Source organism: Eleutherodactylus coqui, chromosome 2, assembly GCF_035609145.1.
Source record: "Eleutherodactylus coqui strain aEleCoq1 chromosome 2, aEleCoq1.hap1, whole genome shotgun sequence".
Classification (NCBI taxonomy): domain Eukaryota; kingdom Metazoa; phylum Chordata; class Amphibia; order Anura; family Eleutherodactylidae; genus Eleutherodactylus; species Eleutherodactylus coqui.
In genome coordinates this window covers 98,882,396-98,905,017 of record NC_089838.1, presented here as the reverse complement: position 1 = coordinate 98,905,017, position 22,622 = coordinate 98,882,396, and the positions used below count along the sequence as shown (strand labels likewise).

At 42.0% G+C, this 22,622-nt stretch overlaps 1 protein-coding gene across 2 annotated transcripts in view; it reads left to right on the top strand.

Annotated features, from left to right (window-relative positions):
• Nucleotides 1-22,622, top strand: part of PPP2R2B (protein phosphatase 2 regulatory subunit Bbeta) — a 254,242-nt gene that overhangs the window by 227,201 nt on the left and 4,419 nt on the right. For both annotated transcript variants that reach the window (XM_066591261.1, XM_066591262.1), the window contains exons 5-7: nucleotides 8,462-8,639; nucleotides 8,942-9,106; nucleotides 20,332-20,501. In XM_066591261.1, coding sequence (XP_066447358.1) covers nucleotides 8,462-8,639; nucleotides 8,942-9,106; nucleotides 20,332-20,501 — 513 coding nt within the window. The remainder of the gene's footprint in view (nucleotides 1-8,461; nucleotides 8,640-8,941; nucleotides 9,107-20,331; nucleotides 20,502-22,622) is intronic.

The window sequence follows — 22,622 nt, the reverse complement described above, 5'->3', positions numbered from 1 at the left end:
ATAAGTGCTGTAATTTTTAAAAATGGAACATTTTTATTTTTTTTTTCACGCGCAAGGTTTATGCCAAAATTTGTAACTTGATTACCCCAATTTTAGGAGAAATCTCCCCATATGCGTTTTAGGACATTTTCAATTTCAATGTATTAGGCGCGTACCTGCTCTTCTTTTCTGTGCTGCGGACGGTCCGCGCGACGAGCTGTCAGACATACACAGTACAGGTTTTATTTTTTTTTTTAACTGCTGCTTTTCCCGCGTCCTCCCCTACCCATGACTCGGAATCTGTGACATTTCCTTAATGTCGTTAACTTCAATGGAAGCCGTCCGCGCAATAATAGAACATGCTGCAATTTTTCCTCCGTGATTGGAAAATCGCAATTTATTTCTGCTCGTGTAGAGGAAGAAAGCGATTTTCCAATAGCATGTTATGGGCAGTATTTGCTGCAGATTCCGGAGATGGTCATAGGCCATGCCAGGAAAATGCTCCCCAGACCATGACACAGCCACTACAGGCCTAATGGTGCACCCATTGGGATATGGCTTTATGCTTTTTATGCCAGATGCTTATCCAGCCATCCATATTGTTCAGCAGCAAATGGGACTTGTCACTCCAGATGACCACCCGCTATGTGTTCAAGGTCCATTGACTTCTTTCCTGGGTGCAGGCATTGTTGCCAATGACATGGGGTCATCAGGAGCACCCTTGTCAGTACTCTAGTATGGAACCCCAGTCAACGCATGGTCATTGTGGAAATTTGTATAACTTCCCTGCTGTTGTACTACTGGGTCAGTTTCTCCACTGTGGCACTGTTGTTGCTGAGATACAGCCATCAAGGGCAATTGTTTCAGAAATATTGGCACCACACCTCCGGGCACCAGCAATCTACCACAGTCAGTCACTCAAATCACCACATTTACCCTTAACTGCCAAATGTTGCCTTCTGCTGCACAAAAAAAAGGTCCGCTTGCTATGTGAGAGCAGATCGTGACTTGGCAATCGCTTGGTACCGTGTTACTGATCACAAGACGTCACATGCCAGCTGTTCCTAATGCAGTGATCGTTCAATGTACTAAGGAATTCAATCAAAGTGTATTAGAAAGTTGTAGTGCTTCATCTATATGGTGGTATGAATTGTTTTTTTTGTTTGTTTTTTTTCATAAAAAAAACCAAAAAACAGAAAAAGAATCAAAGTGCCAACAATATATCCTTCTGTATGTTAGATACTGGTGTCTTTACTAGTAACAGTCTCCTAGGATACTGGTGGTATAGGAAGTGTGTAGAGGAGGGGTCACTGTCTAATGTGAGTGGTTACATTTTGTTGCATGCTATATACCCATGATGTGTTTCTACCTTCTAATGTATCAGTTTTCATCATTCTGAACAAATCCTTGACTTCTTCTTTTCCCTTCCTCCTTTTCTATGGTTCGGTTGGTGTCCTCAAGATGCCTATATTTTAATGCAAATTTGGAAGCTGGTGACCATGTAGTGTTTGCTTAACATTCTCTGCATGGTGCACAGTTGTGTGAAGCTTTGAGTGCAGAATAAAACCCCATTCCTACTATGCTGCTGGATGTCCTCCCAGCCTTCAGCTTTAGTGGCTGGCCTGGAAAAAACAAAGCTGATTTGTATCACTGCTCAAATTATGTCACTGGGTTTTAATATAGAGCGGTAGACACATTAAATTCAAATTTGAATGCCAATTTTTAGAGAGATGATAAAACTCTGTACATTACCCTACTGATACTAATCGTGATTTAGAGTATTAAAGGGGTCGCTCGGTTGTTTATTGATTCCTGCAAATACCGCGTTTTCCCGAAAATAAGACAGTGTCTTAATTTTTGTTCAAAAAGGTTTAGCTTTTTTACATGTAGCCTCGTGTGGTGCAGAGTGTAAGCTCTCGCCTACGACCTGAAGGTTGCAAGTTCGATTCCCATGTGAGTCAGGTAGCCAGCTCAAGGTTCACTCAGCCTTCCATCCTTCCGAGGTCGGTAAAATGGGAACCCAGCTTTGGTGGGGGGTAATAAGTAGTAATTACCTGAAAGCGCTGCGGAATAAGTTGGCGCTATACAAATACCATGATAGATATATATAGCTGCCTGGACACTATTTAAATTGACTTTTTAATGAACTGTTAGCAGGGCTTAATTTTGGAGTAGGACTTATATTTCAAGCATCCTCAAAAAGCCTGAAAAATCATTTTGCACCCTCATAAATTCTGGAAAATCATGCTGCCTTATTTTCAGGGTATGTTAGCTATTTTAACAGCTGTACTTCCACGTGCTTTCCTCTGGCGCTCCAATGCACAGTTTTCCTAGTGTATGTTAAAGAATGGATACTACCTGACTCTTGCAGCCAATCAGAGGCTGCAAATTTTAGTTGGTGGTGCTGCAGAGAGAATGGCATCTGATTGGCTGCAGCAGTCAGGTGATATTTGTTCCCTTTTTTTTTTTTTAACCCCGTTCGGTAAGCAGACAAAGCCTTTAGAGCCAATTTGTCATCAAATGTGCTGTCCTATGTAAGGTTGCATTAAACATGTGGTGCCATTTGGCTACTGGATGTGATCAATGCATAGACCTGACAGTTATGCATCCAGTGTAGCCATGATAGACGTGCTCCCCTCTCAGCAGGTATTGATGGCTGCAGTAACATTCCGGCTGCTGCACAGTATACGGAGCTGGCTGTAAGGGACTCGGGTGAAGAGTTGATCGGCTGCTATTGATGATCTATCATGAGAATAGGTTATCAATCATGTAATCCAGGAAAAAACCCTTAATCTTGACGTTTTTGTTGCAGTCGGGCAGCATGTTATCTTGTAAATGTATGTCAATACAGGGGATGGCCTATAAATCTATATTAGGAATTTACCCTATACAGGATTTTTAGTCCATCTAGAATTAAAAAGCATTTAAGGGATGAAAAATCTCTATTCCCTGAGAGATTCAAATGTTTTGCTACAGTTCTACTTCTAACAACGGATGAGCTATTCTTGGGATTGGTAATCAAATAGCTGATCAGCATGGGGTCCCCTGCCAATCAGCAATTTTTTTCAAACTACTCTATCAATATACAGAGCTGCCTTGTTGCTGTGAACAGACAACTTGCAGTACCATTGCAGGCCACTGCACAACATGCAGCACTGAGGGGCATTCATGTCAATGGGGCTCTGCCTGCAATATCACTATGGGCCACTGCACAAGGTACAGAGCTGTCTCCTTCCAGCAACAAAACTGCTCCATATATTAATAGCGTGGTTTGGGGAAAATAGCTGATCGGCAGGGGGACCTCTATATTAAAGACTCTGTACCCTTTTTTTTTTTTCTCCCTATACCAATGTTTTTTGGGGGGTTTTTTTGTAATTGGGTTTTGATTAAAACTTCTGATTTTGTTTTATTTCAATGCCTGTATTGTTTTTCAAGGCACTGAAGACTGCAGGACTGAAATCTTCCCACATTGTCAGGATAAAGTAACAGGTTGTTTCTCAGCTCCTCTCCTAGCTTGTTACTCTGTTGCCTTTTCACTGAACTATTACAGTGCGGGAAGATGATGGAGGAAATCTGGAGGACAAAGCAGAAAAAGCTATTATTACATAGGGTTGTAATTAACTCCGGGTGATTTTTTTTTTTTTTTTTCTCAGCAGTAAGGAAAAACGAGCCAGCCTACTCAGAGGATGAGACAGATGAAGAGATAGCTGTGTAGTATTGAGTATTATATCCACAGTCACTGAAAGAGAAGAGGGAAGGGGGAGCTGAGCTTGTCTGCAAGAGATTAGCTGATCAGTTCTGGGAATGCCCCAAAGGGAAAAACTTGAATGTAGGAGAGCCTGCAAACAAAGCATGAGGCTTTTTACATGCATGAGAAGGAAAACAAAATGCAAAAAAAATTAAGTGCATCATTTTTTTCTGCAGAGACTTGGTAGGATATGTGTAGATCATTTTGGTTTTTTTTTAATGACCAAAGACGACTTGGAGGAACAGCTGATCAGTGGTGGTTCTAAGTGGTGGACCCCTGCAGATCCTGAGGATAGGTCATCAGTAGTAAGATGTGGGACAACCCTTCAAATGGGTTCTCTGTTTTAAACAACTCATAGTAAAAGTAGACCTTGCAAATGCTGAGACCCCAAGTGATCATCTGTAATTGATTGGGAACCTAGCAGTAACTTTTCAGTTTCCATGTAGGGGAAATTTAGCATTACACAGTGCCCATTCAATAGAATGTAGGACCTATCTTGTCCAGCATTACACAGAGTGACTCTAACCAAGAGATGAGGATTGTGAACAGAGGACCTCTTCTATTAACTTGGCTTTCCCCAATGGGGTATATGAAAAATTGATTTTCTAAACTGGAAACTCCCTTTTAATAGACAAAAGCAATTGGATAATGGTGCAAGATAGAGTTAATTCCTTTATGGAAGTTGCCATCTTATTTAGGAGAATTACAGTTCCCTAATATATAAGCATCAAGTCCAATTATGCTATAATAAAGACCTATCCGATATGCCGTCAGTTTACATAAATATCCACCATGTGTAATGGCCTCTAATAAAGCTACTTGCCCTGCATTATATAAATGTCTGGTCCATAAATGCACGTGCCAGATTTAATCTGTGTGATTTTATTTTATATGGTTTGCGGTGTTGACGGTAATAAACTCCAGACGTACATGCTGCTGTATGGCCTTTCCGATAGCGATGGGATGGCTCATTGCACTCTGTGAAGATGCATTACATAGGGAGCGCAGAAGCACCTTAATAAAATCAAATGTGCTGTTTCTATGCATGCATTTCCTCAGTTGAATGATTCCCCTCTGTCTTTATAGCATGCTGTACTACCATGTTCCTCAACACTTTACATCTGGCCGGCAAAGAGTCTCCAAATGTAGATCATTTTGAGAGGCATCACAATGGGCTTATCAGAAACAACTAAAACAGGAAGGTGAAGGACTCGGACAGGAAGCTTCGTGTACGAAAGACCTCATTTTATTAGTATTTTTTGGTGTGTGTGAGGAGTGTTTATAAAAGCCTGTAATATAATATCACAAAGCAAGCATGGTACGTACTTGGTAGCATGTACCATGTTTCCCTCCGAAAAGAAGACCCTGTCTTATATTAATTTTTGCCCCAAAAGAGGAGCTATGTGTTATTTTCAAGGCATGTCTTATACTTACCAAGCAGGCTCTGTCCAGGTCCCTCTTACTGCTCTCCGGAGGTCCGACACACTTCTTGCAGTCCTCTGCTGCCTCCAGGAAGCGATGGCTGAGCATCGAAAACCAATCAATGCTGCGCTTGATAAACCAATGCGATGGCTGTGATTGGTTCATTGTACGCCACATTGATTGGCTGAGCAGCAGTCGAAGAACCAATCACAGCCTTCGTGTGTGGAGGTGTGATTTATGAATTGGCTGAGCCACGGCATTGATTGGTGAATTCATAAATCTTGCCTCCACAACGCAATGGCTGTGAGTGGCTGAGCAGCGGTCAAAGAATGAATCAACGCAGCGTTCAATGAACCAATCACAGTCTTCGCATTGGTTCGAGTATTACATTGATTGGCTGAGCAATGCTTGAGAACCAATCAGAGCTTGTGCTTCCTAGAGGTGGGATATATGAATCCCAGAAACAGGAAGTGATCTTCTGTGGGCGTCTGAGGACTGCAAAAAGTGTGTCAGAGCTCCAGAGAGCAGCAATAGGGACTTGGACCAAGCCTGCTAGGTAATGTATTTGTTTTGGGGTTTTTTCTTTATGTAATGTAGGGTAGGGCTTATATTTCAAGCCTCCCCAAAAATCCTGAAAAATCAGGGTATGTTTTATTTTTAGGGTAGGTTTTATTTTCAGGGAAACTAGGTATAAAGTGAATGATCTAGTTAGTCTATTTGAAATATTGTGAAGTGACGGTGTAAATTTCAGTAGAAAGTCATCAATGGCTGAATGGATTTGGCTTGGTATTTTTGTGTGCATGTAAAGTGCTTGAACCTTAATTTTTGACTGGAGTTGACTGTATAATCCTTTAACCCAAACTGTAAGTCACAGAAAGTGGAATATTTATTAAGGGACTACAACAGATATTTCGTAAACAAATTTTGAGACTTTATTTTAATGCCATCATTGACCCCAGAAACTGGTATAAACTATAGTGTAAGGCCCCCTGTCCATGGGCGTTGCGGTATCCCGCGGTGGAGCTCTGCCGCGGGAGCCACCGCCGGATCTCCGCCAATCAGCCCTATCTGATAGGCTGACCGCAGAGAATCGGGGCAATTCGCAGTATGCTGCGAATTGCCTGCCGCGAGCGGAGAATCGCAATGATTCTCCACTCGAGGACAGTGTGCCGGCGCGTTCCATAGCAGTGCTATGGAAAGCTTCAGAGGGTGTGATCACGCCCGTGGACAGGCACCCTGGATCTACAGAGTCTTGTAGCTGGAATAGATTTCAGATTTTCACATGGGCGGCACACTGCAAACTAAGTACGTTAAGCGGTTTATGCTTAATACACTTGGCACATCTTCTTACTGCATACTTCATATTGACTGGCATTTGAAAGGCGGGTCTTAATAAATTTGCTCCATTGTATCTGTATATTTTTAACTACATTGTGAATTAGCATTTCCTGTTTTTGTTGATTATAATATGGTTTTTACATTGCAGCAACTTGTGGCGATTTCCATGACCCTTCTGTGCTCTACATCAGACAATGTCAGCCATATTGTAATGGTCTTTCCATATACTTGACATGTCTTTGTGTATCTGCTATGACAGGACTTGATTTACTCTTGACGTTTAACCAGTGTTTGTGTGTATGTATTAATAATATAATGCTAATAAAATTCCATTAGGCCGCCTGTCCACGGCCGTGACGGGGTATCGCTAGCGATATTTCGCCGCAGGGGAGCAATGTAAGGTCTCCGCGATGAGCCTATCTAATTGATATAGGCTCACTGCGGAGAATCGCGGCAAATCGCGCGAGCTCTGTGGGCGATTTATCACCGCAGATCTCACTATGACTTCTCGCCCGTGGGCAGGCAGCCTTAATCTGGGACTACCAAAGAGCTGGATTACCAAAAATCCCAGATTACCAGATGTAACTCCAATAGGCTGCCAATTTTGAAGAGTTGAGTGTTAAACTTGAAGCACAGGGCCGGAAGGCAGAAAGCATTTATGTTGAAAATAGAACATCGAGGTGAAGGGATTTTGTGTTCTGATCTTACATGGCGCACGTCCTGAAGCTCCGTAGAGAAACTAACTGCCAAAAATATTTTACTAGTCTGATGTTGAGTTGTGGGAACAAATGAGGCTGCTTCTGCTTCTTCCATCTCTTCTGCGTCCTTTTGTTTCTACCTAATGATCTTTCAGTAGAGACTCAAATCAATGTTTTGGTGCATTACCCTGCTAAGGTTTAAAGTATGGAATATCTCTCATACAGCAATCCTTAAAATCTCTATGGCCTGCCTGTGCCTTATTACTTGGTCATAAGGTACAATCTGTTTTCAAAACTACCTAATGCACCGTCAAGTCATGGTCTTGTATCTTCTTAGATATGTCATAGTAACATAGTGACATAGTATGTAAGGCTGAATGAAGACAATGTCCATCTAGTCCAGCCTGTTTATCCTCCTATGTTGTTGATCCAGAGGAAGGCAAAAACACCAAGAGGCAGGAGCCAATTAGCCCTTTTGGTGGAAAATTCCTTCCCGACTCCCTAATGGCAATCAGACTGTTCTCTGGATCAACCCCTAATAGTTCCTACCTGCCTGTATACCCGGATTAACAATTATCCTAAGATTTATATCCTGTAATATCCTTCCTCTCCAGAAAGACATCAAGTCCCCTTTTAAACTCCTCTATGGATTTTGCCATCACCACATCCTCAGGCAGAGTGTTCCACAGTCTCACTGCTCTTACAGTAAAGAACCCTTTTCTGTGTTGGCGATGAAACCTGCTTTCTTCAAGTAACCATGTCGTATTGGTTACTTGTATTATTGTTCAACAATTGTAATCTAGTATTTTGCAATAAATTAAAAAAGAATTTAAAAAAATCCCTGCCTACATTCAACTCCTCATCCCAATGGACCTATGGTCAACTTCACCTGCATATGGCATTGGCAGAAAATAAGGCTAGGTTCACATCTGAATTGGCCTCTGTTGCAGATTTCTGTAAAAATCCCGTGCTGAGCTATTTCACCCATGAAAATTACAAAGAGCAAGGCCAAAGTAGGATGGTCAACATTAGTCAGTGGTGTCCATCCGGCACTGTTTGTTTTCATCATTGGATGGATCCAGCATTCGGTTTCCTTGCCCACATAATGGAGCTGGAAAATGGAACGCTAAACACTGATGTGAACCTAACCTAACTTTGCCAAGTAGTGGCCCAGTGCACCTCATAAGGTCTACTTGTATTTCTATGTTTGTATCAAAAGTAGCATTAAGTTGTACAGTGCATCATTTTCTTAAGAGGTTTTTGTTTGTCGTTTCAGGTCCCAGTATTAAGGCCCATGGATCTGATGGTGGAGGCTACCCCGAGAAGAGTGTTTTCCAATGCGCATACATATCACATCAATTCAATATCTGTGAACAGCGACTATGAAACATACATGTCGGCGGATGACCTACGAATAAACCTGTGGAACCTAGAGATCACAAATCGAAGTTTCAGTATCCTTTTGGCTGTCTGTTTGTCTTGAAGTTATGGAGACTCTTCCTTCTGCAACCCTAATGTTATGCTGTGTAGGCACATTGTCTGTAAATGTCCATAATGTTTCCAGTGATCAGCAGTGAAAAACAGGAAATAAGAAATCCACATCTTTCGATTTGGATTTGCGAGTTTCAGCCAACTTTTGGGTGGAAATTCTTTCCAGGTTCTGGCGGTTTACTACCTTTAGCTCATGTAGACTATTTTTGTTGCCTTTTTAGGTCTTGAATGATTTTATGTATGCCCTTAACTCATAACCAACCAGATATTGTGGACATTAAACCAACCAACATGGAAGAGCTTACTGAGGTCATTACAGCCGCTGAGTTCCATCCGCATCATTGCAACACATTTGTATATAGCAGCAGTAAAGGAACGATACGACTGTGTGACATGCGTTCGTCTGCTCTATGTGACAACCATTCGAAGTGTGAGTTAGATTATGAATCTATCTAGACTGTTTTTCAATACTTAAGAATTTTTTGTTGTAAACTATACCGACAAACAATTGATTGACTTTAAATAGACTGATCGGGTTTTTAGGAGGACTCAGTGCTGCTCCCCTTCTGCAAGAAGGTTAGGCTCTCCTCACATTATACAAGCCTCGTACAATTATAACAGCTCTGCTGAATGTATATACCAAATATATTCAATAGTATACTTACACACTTACTTACATATGTCAGCCATTGACATATTTTCTAAAAAACTCAAAAAAAAACAAAAAAAACTATTGTGTGGCACACTTTTTTTCTAACATCCAGTTCTATTGAAAAACCTAGTCCTATAATTTAATGTGGGTGAAAAGGTATTCTTGCGTATACCCAGCATATCTATAGGAAAAAGGAAACCCTTTTGGCCTATAACTGGTCTATAGACCTCTAATGGCACACTTAATGTACGTGTTGGGAGCATTTACCAACATATATGCTTAAGGTAGGGTCCAAGCGGTAACATTATCAAATCTTTCCTTTGATGCCTAAATGTCCACATCAGTGTTTCAGGTTTCCAAAACCGTCCATTCTAAGGGTATGTTTACACTAGATGGAAATGCCATAGCAAATTCTACAGTATATGTGCATCCAAAACCGTTTCCAAATCTGTACCATTGCAGCGGATTTTGACTCTAAGGCTGGGTTCTCACTCACCGGAATCCCAGCGGAAATCTCAGTTTGGCCACAGCGAAAAACCGTGAGATTTCCACCGGGCAAAGCGCTGCTTCAAAACCCGCGGCACTTCCGCTGTGGCTGGCGATCCTATAGAGGAGAGCGCGGCCACAGCGGAAGAAGGAAAAAAAATGAACATGCTGCGGCCAGGGAATCCACGGCGCAGCATCAGCTCCTGCCAGCTTTCTTGCGGCGGATTCGCCATCCCGTATGGACGAGATTTCCGAGAAATCTCGTCCACATGGCTGGCTAATCTCAGGATTAGCGGCTGCAGGCGGATTTGCCGCAGCGAAATTTCGCGGCAAATCCGCCCGGTGTGAACCCAGCCTAAATTAGCTGCGTACTCACCGCTGATTTTAAATGATCCAGCGCACACCTCTGAAGTCTTCAGCTGTCAGCACTTCTTTCACCACTGCCTCTAGTGAGCGTAACCCTGCTGATGGCACTGCCGAATCTACTGACCAGCGGCGCTGCCGGGTACAGAGTGGAGGAGTACGATGACAGCCGAAGATTCCACAGCATAAACGCATCTGAAACATTGGTGTGGATTTTGACTCCGTTCTGAATGTGGATATCCTGCTGAATTTGCCATGTAATTTCTGCGGCAAATGTTTCTATCATATGGTACCAGGACACGGCCCATATCTTTTCATTTTACTCCTTCATATAGACAAAAAGCAAAAATGGCATAAAATACAAAGAAAATTTGTTCTATTTTTAATTTGATATGATGAATTTGAAAACTAAACTTATGAAAAAAAATAATCTCTTCAGACTCCTGTGCATAGTGATACTAAATATTTGAACCTCAGCCAGAGGTGTAACTTAAAGCTTCTGGGCCCCAATGCAAAACCTGTAACGGGGCCCCCAACTATAATGCTTTATTCATAGTACTGGGCTCCCTATATGGAGAAGAGAGGCCTTATAGGCCCCCTAAGGCTCCTGGGCCCGCGTGCAACCGCATCCCCTTCACCCTCTATAGTTATGCCCCTAACCTCAGCCTATTTCTCCACTCTAATACCATGAACAAAGGTCCCCATTTTTATTTTTGAGTATCTCCTATCATTAGTTGGTAATGTTGGCTTGCTTTGACGATGTTTATCACTCTTCATGGCTGAGAACTGGTCATTTCAACTGTCACTTCATTAGGATTGAACTGACACGGTGCCAACTAAGATCTTTACTGGTAGAGGACTATACAGTGAGATTTGCCACTAAAGCGAAGGAAGTCCTAGCTGCACGCGTGAACAATTAGGACATATACACATACAGATGGTGGACACAAAGGGGTTAAACATCTTAAAATCATAGCTGTAAATTGAATTCAAACTATTAAAAAGTTGTATGGTAAGGCTAGGGTGGGGGATGGTGAAAAATCCTGGACCACCACCTTAGTATATTTTTCTTTGGTCATCTTTGAGTTCCATTCTTATGTATCATTTAACTAAAAGTCTAATAAGTGCTCCTAATAACCAGCAACTGTGACCATCTGTTATGGTCTCATATTCGAGGAGGTGTATTCCAAAAACATGTGATCTATTTCTTTGCCTGTTCTTTTACATTCCGTGCAAGTCTGCCATAAGAAATGTTGCCATACTTACTAGCAGGTGAAGCTCGTTTCATTGTGTTGTAAAATGTGAAGAGGACGACAGACAGCAGAAGGAAGTGGCCTTTAATTACGTAAAGCGAAGGATACAACCGTACAATACACATTAGATGGTTCAGTGAAGCATTTGGTGCAAGCAAATGCCCTTAACCTTCTCAGTGTGTGACCGGAGAATTGTAATTCCCTTGGAGGAGAAGCCCTTAGAATCTCTACTTTGCCAACAAAAATACTATTACAGTATACTGTTCCTCAGAATGTAACTAAATACTAGACCAGTCTACACAAAAAGGGCCAATTCATGCTTGAAAAAGTGCCTAAACTACATTAGTGGTAAACTCCATGCGCAAGTCTTGCAGACGTAATACACAGTGAATAGAACCCATTGACTTCATCCACATATGCGTATTCTTTCACGTGATGGACCATGTGGAAAAATGCGCGTCATGACCTATTTTGGTGCATATTACACACTGTAATAGTCCATTGAAGGGAATGGTCCACGCAAATACGCAGGAAATTTCAGCAAACTTTTGTGCATGCACAAATAGTGTATCTGCACACACAAAACCCCCAGGAGTAGGTGAAATATGCAGGCAAATACGACTTTCGGTCATGTAAATATGCAGCGTATTTACACGACTGAAACCTGCATACTCCCATGTAAATGAGCCCTGAAGATAATGAATGATTGGCCATGGTATTCGTGTGAACTATTCCACCAGCAATACTAAAGTTTACACTTGGATGATCGGGGAGTCTTCATTTTATTTTCCAGTTAAGGCTCCCTGGAGATACTCACAATGTCAAATGATCAGCCGTAATGGGCTGTACATGCCACAAATGTGTGTATTTTATACATGTATAGGCCAAAAATTCCCAGTGTTACCAATCACGTTTTCAGCATACTGAAGTCTGCCATAAGTCACTATAGCCCTAGTGGTTCTCCCCCCCCCCCCCCCCCTCCCCCTCCTTTGGACGCTGCAAGGCGAAACATGTCGGGGTGGCTATAGAATAGATTTTAATAGGGTTTTGGTGGTGCTGACTTATAAATTTCCACATAGGCATTTAAAAGTTGGCCATCCAGGCCTATGTTTTAGTGTGTATACACAATTACACATATGATGCTAACTAACTGCTGGCCACATCTCATTTGCGACCTCCATTTGCCCCTTTTATTTTTAATATTATTCGATGTTGTCTTTGTCTTTTTGAATAATAAAGTATTTACATTCTATCTTAGGGGATATTACCTAGGGGTATTTTTTGCCTTTGGCAATTAGAATTGTTTGTATTCCTAGGGCAATTTCATAATATATATTGTAAGTCGGCCATTGTGAGCAATCGTTAGTGGTGCAATCTATGGTTACCCAAAATAAGCCATTTCAGGCTACTTTTTTTCTCTTGTGTATGGGCAGGTTTAGCCCAGGCAAATGGTACATTTAAATGATTTGCTGCTAAGTGGCTCTTTAATAGTTTTTCAGGCCATTTTTATTGATGAGCTATCTTCAAGTCATCAGTAATTGATCAGCTATGGTCCATCCTTCAGGTTACCTCTTCCGTTGCCCCCTGTCACTGGCACAACACACAGGGTACGGAGCGGAAGCGGATCGCTCCAACCCCTGTGTAGTGGTGGGTACTGGAAGGGGTGTCCATGAAAATCAATGAGCAACTTGTGGCAAAAATTTGCTACAAACTAACCAATCAGTAGGTGGTAAAATGTTTTGAAAAAAATGTCTTAAGATGCACAACATTGTTGAATCTGGCAAAACTGTAGAGTGCCTGGTATAGTAGACAGGGTTAGTATATCTGCTCCAATGTCTTTAGTCTCAGACTCCTATTCACTTCTATGTAAAAAGGAGCTAGGGTGGCTTTAATGCTTAGTAGCATGTACTACTATTTATCTCCTCAACGTCAAACCTTATAAAGCTGTCCTAGATTGGACAATTAGTGGTTAGGTGCCATATATTGTATCACATTTTATGTCGATGTCTTGTGTAAAACCACTACAAACTTAAAGAAAAAAATATATATATAAATTGACATGTACCAAATAAAACAATTTTCATTTCCCATTTTATGATGAGAAATGATCTTCCAGCAAAGAAGAGTTCAGTTTGACCTCTGCCTTGACATTTTTGATTGATTTTTCTTTTTTTGTAGTTTTTACTTTGTCACCTTCCTGAGTTCAGTGGCTTTGAGTCAATTTCTGTTCAGTGATGGGCAGAGCTCAATCGAGGCAGTTCATCAGAGTTGAAAATGAAAAGTAACATTGACTTTTATGGATGAGTTGTCAGACAGTGGGGGAAATTTAATAACTTTAGACTTTAATCAAAATGCAGAACTGGGAATGACAAAAGAGAAGTAGACTCTGCACAAATAAACAAGGCCTTTCCGGTAGATGGAATATGAAATGTGGAATCATCTACTGTCCCTTTCAATTGATTTCCCAAGTGGTCTTGGCATGAATAGGGTTTTGGAGTGGTTTCAACTTGGCACATCCTGGAGATTGCAGGGGAGCTGTCGAAGCAGCATAGGTAGACCTTTTTTATATATAATTTAAGACTATGCCCAAGACAAAACCTGAAGTAAAGTTCTGCTTTTAATAACCTTTAATGCGGCCCTTTTTTCTATTTCAGTCTATGATTTTTTTTTTTAAGTCGAGAGGGAAAACCAAACTTGTATTTTTCCATCAACGTAGCTATCTGAGTGATTTTAGCGGTATGAGTTTGTAACTTTCATTGGTACTATGTAATACACCATGTAATGTACTGAAAATTTTTTTTAAATGAAGTGGGGGGGGGGGGCAATTTTGTCATCTTTGGGAATTGTCTTTACATCATACACATTGTGACAACTTCATTCTGTGGGTGAGTACAAACTTGAAAATGCCAATTTTAGTTTTTTTTTGGGGGGGGGGGGTTTGGGGGGGGGGTTGCTGTATTGCATTTTTTCTTGGAGATTGGGTGACCAAAAATGTGTAATTCTGGAATTGTTTATTTTTTGGACAATTTTCTCTTTTCGGGAAATAACGTGTTATTTTAATGGATCAGACTCTTATGGACATGGCTATAATGTGTTTTTGTTTTCTTATTTTAAATATGGAAAAAAGAATGGTGTTTGCCCTTTTTTTTAGCTTTTAATATGCTGTGTATTTTAAAATCCATATTTTTTTTATTACCCTAAGTGGACTAGAACTTGTGATTGTTTGATCACTCATCCAGTCTAATGCAATACCATAGTATTGCATTATACTGTATTCTGACAGGCAGTCTATCTAGATGTGCCACAGGCATGCATTGATATACTGCCTGTCAGAATACAGTATTATGCAATACTATGGTGTGCCTTGATAGGCGATCATTCATGGCAGCCCTTGCGGGCTTCTGGAGTACCTGGACTACCATCACAATATAATGGCACCTTGTAATTTTGTGTTCCCTGTTGTCAATCGGAATGTAGTATGTTAACAGCTGCAACAGCGTGAGCGTTTATTCCAGCTGTTGTAGGCAGGTGTCGGCCATCAGACAGCTGGCACCCACCATGTAAGTGGGATTGGCTTCAGATCCCGCTCCATACAAATTCTGCACCTGGAGAGCATAGATGTATGCCTTTTAGGCATAAGGGGTTAAGTTAATTCTCCTGATTTTCTGCTCCAACTACAGGATGAAGCAGCTAAAATGGAATAGAGCTCTCTCTGTATCAGCTAGAGGCACACTAATGCATTTTCAGGCCATGTGCTGTTTGTGTTATTTGCATGGACACCACATGGCCCCATTATAGCCTATGAGGCTATATATGGATGGCTTTTCACGTGGTCCCATAGTCCACGTAAAAGAGCTCATGGTATGTCCTATTCCTATCTGTGTCATGGATGAAAAATAGGGACATGCCAATCACTGGCGTAACTATAGAGGATGCAGGGGATGCGGTTGCACCCGGGCCCAGGACCCTTAGGGGGCCCATAAGGCCCCTCTTCTCCGTATAGGGAGCCCAATACTATGAATAAAGCATTATAGGTGGGGGCCCTGTTACAGGTTTTGCATTGGGGCCCAGAAGCTTCAAGTTACGCCTCTGATGCCAATGCATGCGATTGTGCTGTATCGGTTTATATCAGACCGCACACTGACTGGTGGTATGCTATCCAATGCATATTACATCGAAGTCTCTCAGGCACTACTCGCCATTATTCTAGTGTGCCTACCTAGCCTTATTATATGTAGGCTCACAGAAGCAGTGATTTCAGAGAAGGGGAGGGGGGCTTTTTTTACAACGTTTTCTGTGCAGCTCCATAACATGCTGCCGTTTTCCGCTTCCTGTGGTGTTATGGAACTATCAAATGCAGAGTACCTCGAAAACTTACCATGGCTATTAATTCTCTCTCTGGTTCCACAAATGTATGTTGCGTGGCCTTTTTATGAAGTTTTCAAACTTTGTAAAGTGAACCTACTGAGTTTCATACCAATGGGTTTTCCCATCTTATATGCTTATGAATTATCCAAAGCCAGGGTTCTCAGTAATAGAAAGGGGAACTCTTGACAGCTGCTTGCATTACACAAGTTTTAATTAAGGAAGACTTCCAACCTCCATCAGTAGCTGCCACTTCTGGCAGAGCTTTGGTTTAGGGAAGTTCTGCTCTCCTCCTGATAGGAGGCAAACTATTCCCAACACTCTTCTCCACACATACTCTCTCTGGTGCTGCTGCACAGAAACTAGTATCGCTGGCTCACAGCGGGGTGGCAGGAGGAGATTTCTCTCCTTCCGCTCCCCCGCCCCTCTCTATTGACTTAACATAGCAGCCGTTCAGTATGAACAGCTGCTATTTACACTGAGCAATCAGCTCATCGTCCATTGTTTATGCTGCATGGGCCTTAAAAGTGTGGAGACGCTGTACAGATAACGTACTGTGATATATATTACACACACTCTCACTTCTTGGTTCTCAGCTTTTTTTTGTGTTTTTGATGGTTTCCATAGTTACATGCATAAAAAATGAATTGGCCTTGCTAGATGTGAGCGCAATACATTTATTAACTCACCCACTGACTTGAATAGGTGATACTTGTCCGAGAATCAGACCTGTTTTTTTTTGTTTTTTTTTAGTTGAACTATCCATCTAAATTTAAAAAAAAAAAAAAAAACTTGAAACCCTAACTTCTCTTTACAAGCACAGCTTCACAGTAGCAGATGTAGAGGGATTTAGTAATGCTGCATCGTGTGAGCGATGGACCAGTATTTCTTCACCATGTTCATCAACGCACACGACCACAGCAGGTCGGCCCTCATATTGCTTTCTGCCACTTTTCTAATCAGTCTGTTCAACACTAAAGCTTTCTGCACTTCAGTTGCCAATGTCTGAGACTGGCCTTAAACCCAATGTCCACGGGCGGACTTGATTTGCAGAACCCACGCGGGAGATCCGCAAATCAAGCCGCCCATAGGGATGCATTACCGTCTGCAAAACAGTTAAAAGCATGTGGATGTACTTTTTTTCCCCGACATGCTCCATCTTTCTGCAGATCCCGCAGGGACGGCTTCCATTGAAGTCAATGGAAGCCGTCTGATCCGCAGCACATCCGCAGCTGTCACTGTGGACGTGCCGTGGATCCGTGGGAAAGCAGGAGATTTTTAAAAAAATTAAAAATTCTTAGACCGCTATCACACTCGCCTTAGGCCGCTCATACAAAAGTCACTTTTTGCCGCAATTAGCACAGTGTTTCAAACGCCGTACTAATTGCGGTACAATGAGCGGAATGCGTCTTGCTAGATAAAGGCACCTTATGTGTCAATAGTAAAAAGAAAAAAACTTTGCAGTCGCATGGAAATCGTATTTACATACAAGTGCAATGCAATTTTGCTTTTTGCACCCCAGGAATAAATGCATATATCACCCACAAAATAAAAAAATCGCAACATGTCCTATCCTGAATCCTCGGGTCTGAGAGAAAAATCGCTAATGTAAATAAACATAGTAAATAATGGGTCATTTTCTCATGCACGTTCCATCCATCTTACAATCAGACAGAACTTGCATGAGGCAATTGCTATGTAAATACAGTGTTATGGATACAATCATGCCTGGAAACGTGTGTAAACACACAAATCGGTAAATCTATCCCAGCATCTTCTCTGATCTTTTACCTCTTTTCGAGAACTGGGGAGCTAAACCTGTTATAAACGTAGAGGCCTCCGTTTAATAACTTTCTACAAGGAAATTCTTGATGATAAATGAAGTGTTGATAATTTTTATTCAAGAATGATTTTAATGAAAACCTTTTATATTCTCGGGAAACGTGTCCCAGTAGGATTGTCTTATGAGTTTACATAGACCTGACCTTTGCTCAGCGCACCCCACGCTGTCAAAGCAAGTTGAGCGATTGGCCTTTATTAGCAATGATAGAAGTAAGCAGGGCCAGTTTCCATGGTTACCAGATAAAGGAACTGAATAGATCTACAAGTGGAGGACCTCATGTGGTTGTTTGCTACCACACAATTTAGACATCCCTTCAATTAGCCTTATTACCATTTCTGAAGACTTTATTGTACACCTGGTTGTTCTGGCTTTGTTCAAAATGTCACTTTTCTTGTGGATGGCCTAGCTGCTCATGAGCGCATTGAAAGCTTTTAGTTGCAGGTTGAGAGGTTTTTGGATTTCTCTTGTCAGTAAGTGACTACAAAATGGTGTAGTTAATGAGCATGTCATGTGTTGGCCATAGTTTTTATAATGGGAGATTTTCTTCATATCATAAATGTAATTTTAGGACTTGGTTACCAGATTTCCGTGTGGACTAGTATTAATGGGTCTCTAATGCTACATATGCATTGAAACTCTGAGATGGCCATACAAAATTGCATCAAAACGTTGCTCTATAGAGGGAAGGTTTTCTCGAAAAAGATGGCCGCTATGGTGGAACCTGAAAACCTGTCAGAGGAAATCTGGTCAGGATAGTGGGGTGGCCTTTTGGAGAGGTTTCACTGTGGGTGTGTAAATAATACAAGGTTATTCAAAGTCAGGGCCACCTGGAATATCTTCTGAAAAGAGATACTTGTAAGCAAAAAATGACATCAATTTCTGATGAAATTCTACCTTTTTTAAATCCTCCATCTTCAACAACTGAACAGAAATTCAAAATGTGTCCCAGGCCTTCAAATCAAAAACACCCAGGAAGACAGCCAGTGAGTGCAAGAATGGTCAGAAAACTGATTTTAGAAATTCGGGCTTAAACTGTGAAAACGGCTACCCCAACTGTTGACACCTGGCGATCAGAAACCCTGCTTGGGTGGCAGTTCTGAGTGTCCACATAAAGGCACCAGTAGAGTGGCATTGGAGCATAGTGTGAGTCAAGCAACTGTTGTAAGAATTCGTAACATACTCAAGTGGCCCCCCATACAAACTGCAGTTGCAACAGAAGTTGTGTGAAGATGACACTGGCTGGTGCTTAGGATTCCGATTTGCAGGCACTGCTAGGACAACCTTGGTTTGATTAAGAAGCTTAGATAAACTGGTCGCATCCAGAACAGCTTGCTGGCAGCCGGTGCACTCACACTGGCTGTCCTGGGTGATCTCGATTGAAAGCTTCGGCCACCTCATGTGAACTACTCTTACCGACCATGGGGATTCTGTCCTGGATTGTTAATGGCATCATCTGGTACCTGAAAAGACAGACAATTAGTAATAATAATAATAATAATCTTTATTTGTATAGCGCCAACTTATTCCGCAGCGCTTTCAGGCATGGATAAATGCAAAACAATACAACAATTACAATATAAGGTACATTGGGTTAGACACAGATGGGTTGAGGGTGGTACAGGAGGTGCAGGGGTTGGGGAACATAGGCAATAGGAAATTTTATGTACAGATCATTTATCAGAAGTCAAACAGGGTGGAGCACCATAGGGAGGGGCGAGGGACTAGGTCAGGAGATTTGGTATGCTTCCCTGAAGAGGTGCGTTTTTAAGGCACGTCTGAAATTTCGTGCATCGGGAATTGTCCGGATGCCTTGGGGTAGAGCGTTCCAGAGGATGGGTGCTGCTCTGGTGAAGTCCTGTAGGCGAGCATGAGAGGTTCGTATTACAGGGGTGTTTAGTCTGAGGGTGTTAGCCGATCGGAGTGAGCGGGCTGGGTGGTGTACTGACAGGAGGGAGGTGATGTATGGTGGCGCAGCGCCATGCAGAGCTTTGTGAGTGAGGCAGAGGAGTTTAAATTTAGTTCTGCAGTGGATGGGCAGCCAATGCAGCGACTGGCATAATGCAGAGGCGTCTGAATAACGACTGGATAGAAAAATGAGTCTAGCTGCTGCATTTAGTATGGATTGGAGCGGAGCGAGTCTAGTGCAGGGGAGGCCAATGAGTAGCGAGTTGCAGTAGTCAACGCTAATTAGTGGTTTTCATATGCATGTCTCAACATAACTTTATTGATATTCTATAGGACATCATCCATAATTAGAAAATTGTTGCATTTACTGAAAAAAATGACTGCATCTATCAATTTCTGATGAAATGCTACCCTTAAGTCATGTATTCCATGACACCCGTTCCATTCACGTTTCTTGGGCTGAATCCGAAGATGGTTGACAGGCCACCACCGTAATGCCAAAAACTTTTCCACCACCCACATAAGTGTTCTACAAGGTTTCCTACTTGCTTCTCTCTTCATTCATTCTTTTGAATCACTGTGTATGTACTCTTGTATATTTGCATATGTATTTTCTGTTCACTATGATGTACCCTCAGTATATCTGCTCAGTGCTTCTGAAGCTACTTTAACATGGGAGCTTGCTTTCCTAAATTAATTTCTCAAATGCATATGATTCATTGATAGAGATTCCACATTAGACTGTATTATATTAAATTAGATAATTCAAGATCTCCTTCCTATTTCAGTATTTGAAGAGCCGGAAGATCCCAGCAACAGATCATTTTTCTCAGAGATCATCTCTTCCATTTCGGATGTAAAGTTTAACCATAGTGGTCGGTATATAATGACAAGAGACTACCTTACAGTCAAAGTCTGGGACCTCAACATGGAGAACAGACCAATAGAGACCTACCAGGTAAGAGAATTACTGGAAAATGTTTTCATGAGATGCTGTAAAATGTCTATAGATGTAGCAAAATGTAACCCAACACTGAGAACTAGGTGTAGCAAGTTATCTTTAAATAATTGTCAGCTCCTATGAGCCCCATAAACCAACCTTATGAATTCATAGGAGCTGAAATGCGACTGGGGATGCATTATACTCGCCATTCTCCGTGTTCCTCTGCTGTCAAAGCTGCTGCTACATGCACCCAGTGGATTACATAGGGGCACACCTAAAATGAGTAGACTTGTCTTCTCATTCTACACGTACGTCTCAGTCCACCGGGTGCGTGCAGGGGCAGCTTTGATAGTGGAGAATGCCTAGGAGGGTAAGTTAAAGGTCCCCTCCATAAAAGGCATAAATGCTGCAGAATTTATGTAGGGAATTTCTTTTTGTGGAAATTCCACAGCATTTAGAGTACAAGTCATGTAGAGGAGATTTCAAAAATCTCCTTTAGGCCTGCTGTCCACGGGCGTAGCGTTTTCCCACAGCGGATTTCTGCCGCGGAGAACGCTAAAGTTACTGCGATCAATAATGATGGGTTTATCGTGGAAAATCGTATCATGCGCAAGGTACAATGGGCTGCGCTATCCATAGTTATCCTATGGAAAGCGTTCATTGCGTTGCCCACGTGCAGATTATGGCCACGGATAACGCAATGGAATATCGCCCATGGACAGGAGACCTTGGGCTGCCGTCACATGGGCAAGAAAGTCCCGCACAAATATGAACACCATTTTTTTTTGATGGGGTCATACACATTAGCGATGTTTTCCTGCATGGCACCATGATTGGATGCTATGCAGGAACCAAATTGCGGCATGTCCCATCTTTGTGTGCTCTCGCATCGCAACGCCCATTGTTTTCAATGGGGCCAGCGGCAGCATCGCACCATGTGCTTGGTACATGCATTGCGATGCAAAGTCTCCCATTAAAAACAATGGGAGAAACTCCATGAACCTCCGCCATGGCTGTCAGCCACAGCAGAGGATCGCTACATCCCCGAAGTGATGCAAGGCTGTTTTGACATAAAAACGCCTTGCATCTGTGGGGTATTCACATGGTGGGGGGAGCGCCCTGGAAAGAAGAGCTAAAATCCTCAGCAGGTTCTATAGAAAAACCCCAGCACTATTGGCTGGAATCGGCACACGTGACGGGGCGGAGCTACGCAATGACGCGTAGAAGGGGCGGAGCCAGAACGCCGCTGCTGCCGGACCGAGCCGAAGGGAAAAGACCCTTCTGCGCAAGCGCGTCTAATCAGGAGATTAGACGCTGAAATTAGACGGAGCCATGGAGACGGGGACGCCAGCGCAGGGAAGGTAAGTGAATAACTTCTGTATGGCTCATATTTAATGCACGATGTACATTACAAAGTGCATTAATATGGCCATACAGAAGTGCTTAACCCCACTTGCTTTCGCGAGACAACCCCTTTAACCACATCCTTTATACGAATGCCCCATCTTCTAGAGCCCTGCCAATGAGCTGTCTTGCTGAACACTTTCCTATTTGTCAATGAATAATACATTTTATGGTAAAAGTCCTCTAGCGGGGGGTTCCTGATAGGAGTTTTTCATATCTGCTGACAACCTTTTATAAACTGTGGTACAATATTCAGGCAAAATATATATTTTTCTCTAAAAATAATGAATCCTGCAAAATTTTCAGAACTAGAGTTGAACAAATGCCAACATAACATTTCTAACAAATGCCATTTTTCTGACAAATTATGCAGACTTACATGCAAATTCACTATATTGGCGTGCAGATGTATATGAATTTGGCATGCACTCACTTAAATGACATTTTTATTTTTTCATGGTTTTGCTCCTTGAGGAAAAAGAAAAACTTTGCCACACAGGTCTTAAATAAGCATAGCACACCTGCTTTATAAATTTTGGGTAGGCTTGTAACGATGCAGACCTCCCTTCTAAACTAGCATGTAAATAGACTTCGGTGAAGGAGCCACTGATCTCTAGTGAGGGGAGAGGCTTTTTTTTGATGTTGGATGGACCTGGGGGTTGGACCCACCCAGACCACATGTTGATAAATATTCTATGGATATGGCATTAGTAATAGATCTAGGAAAAAGTC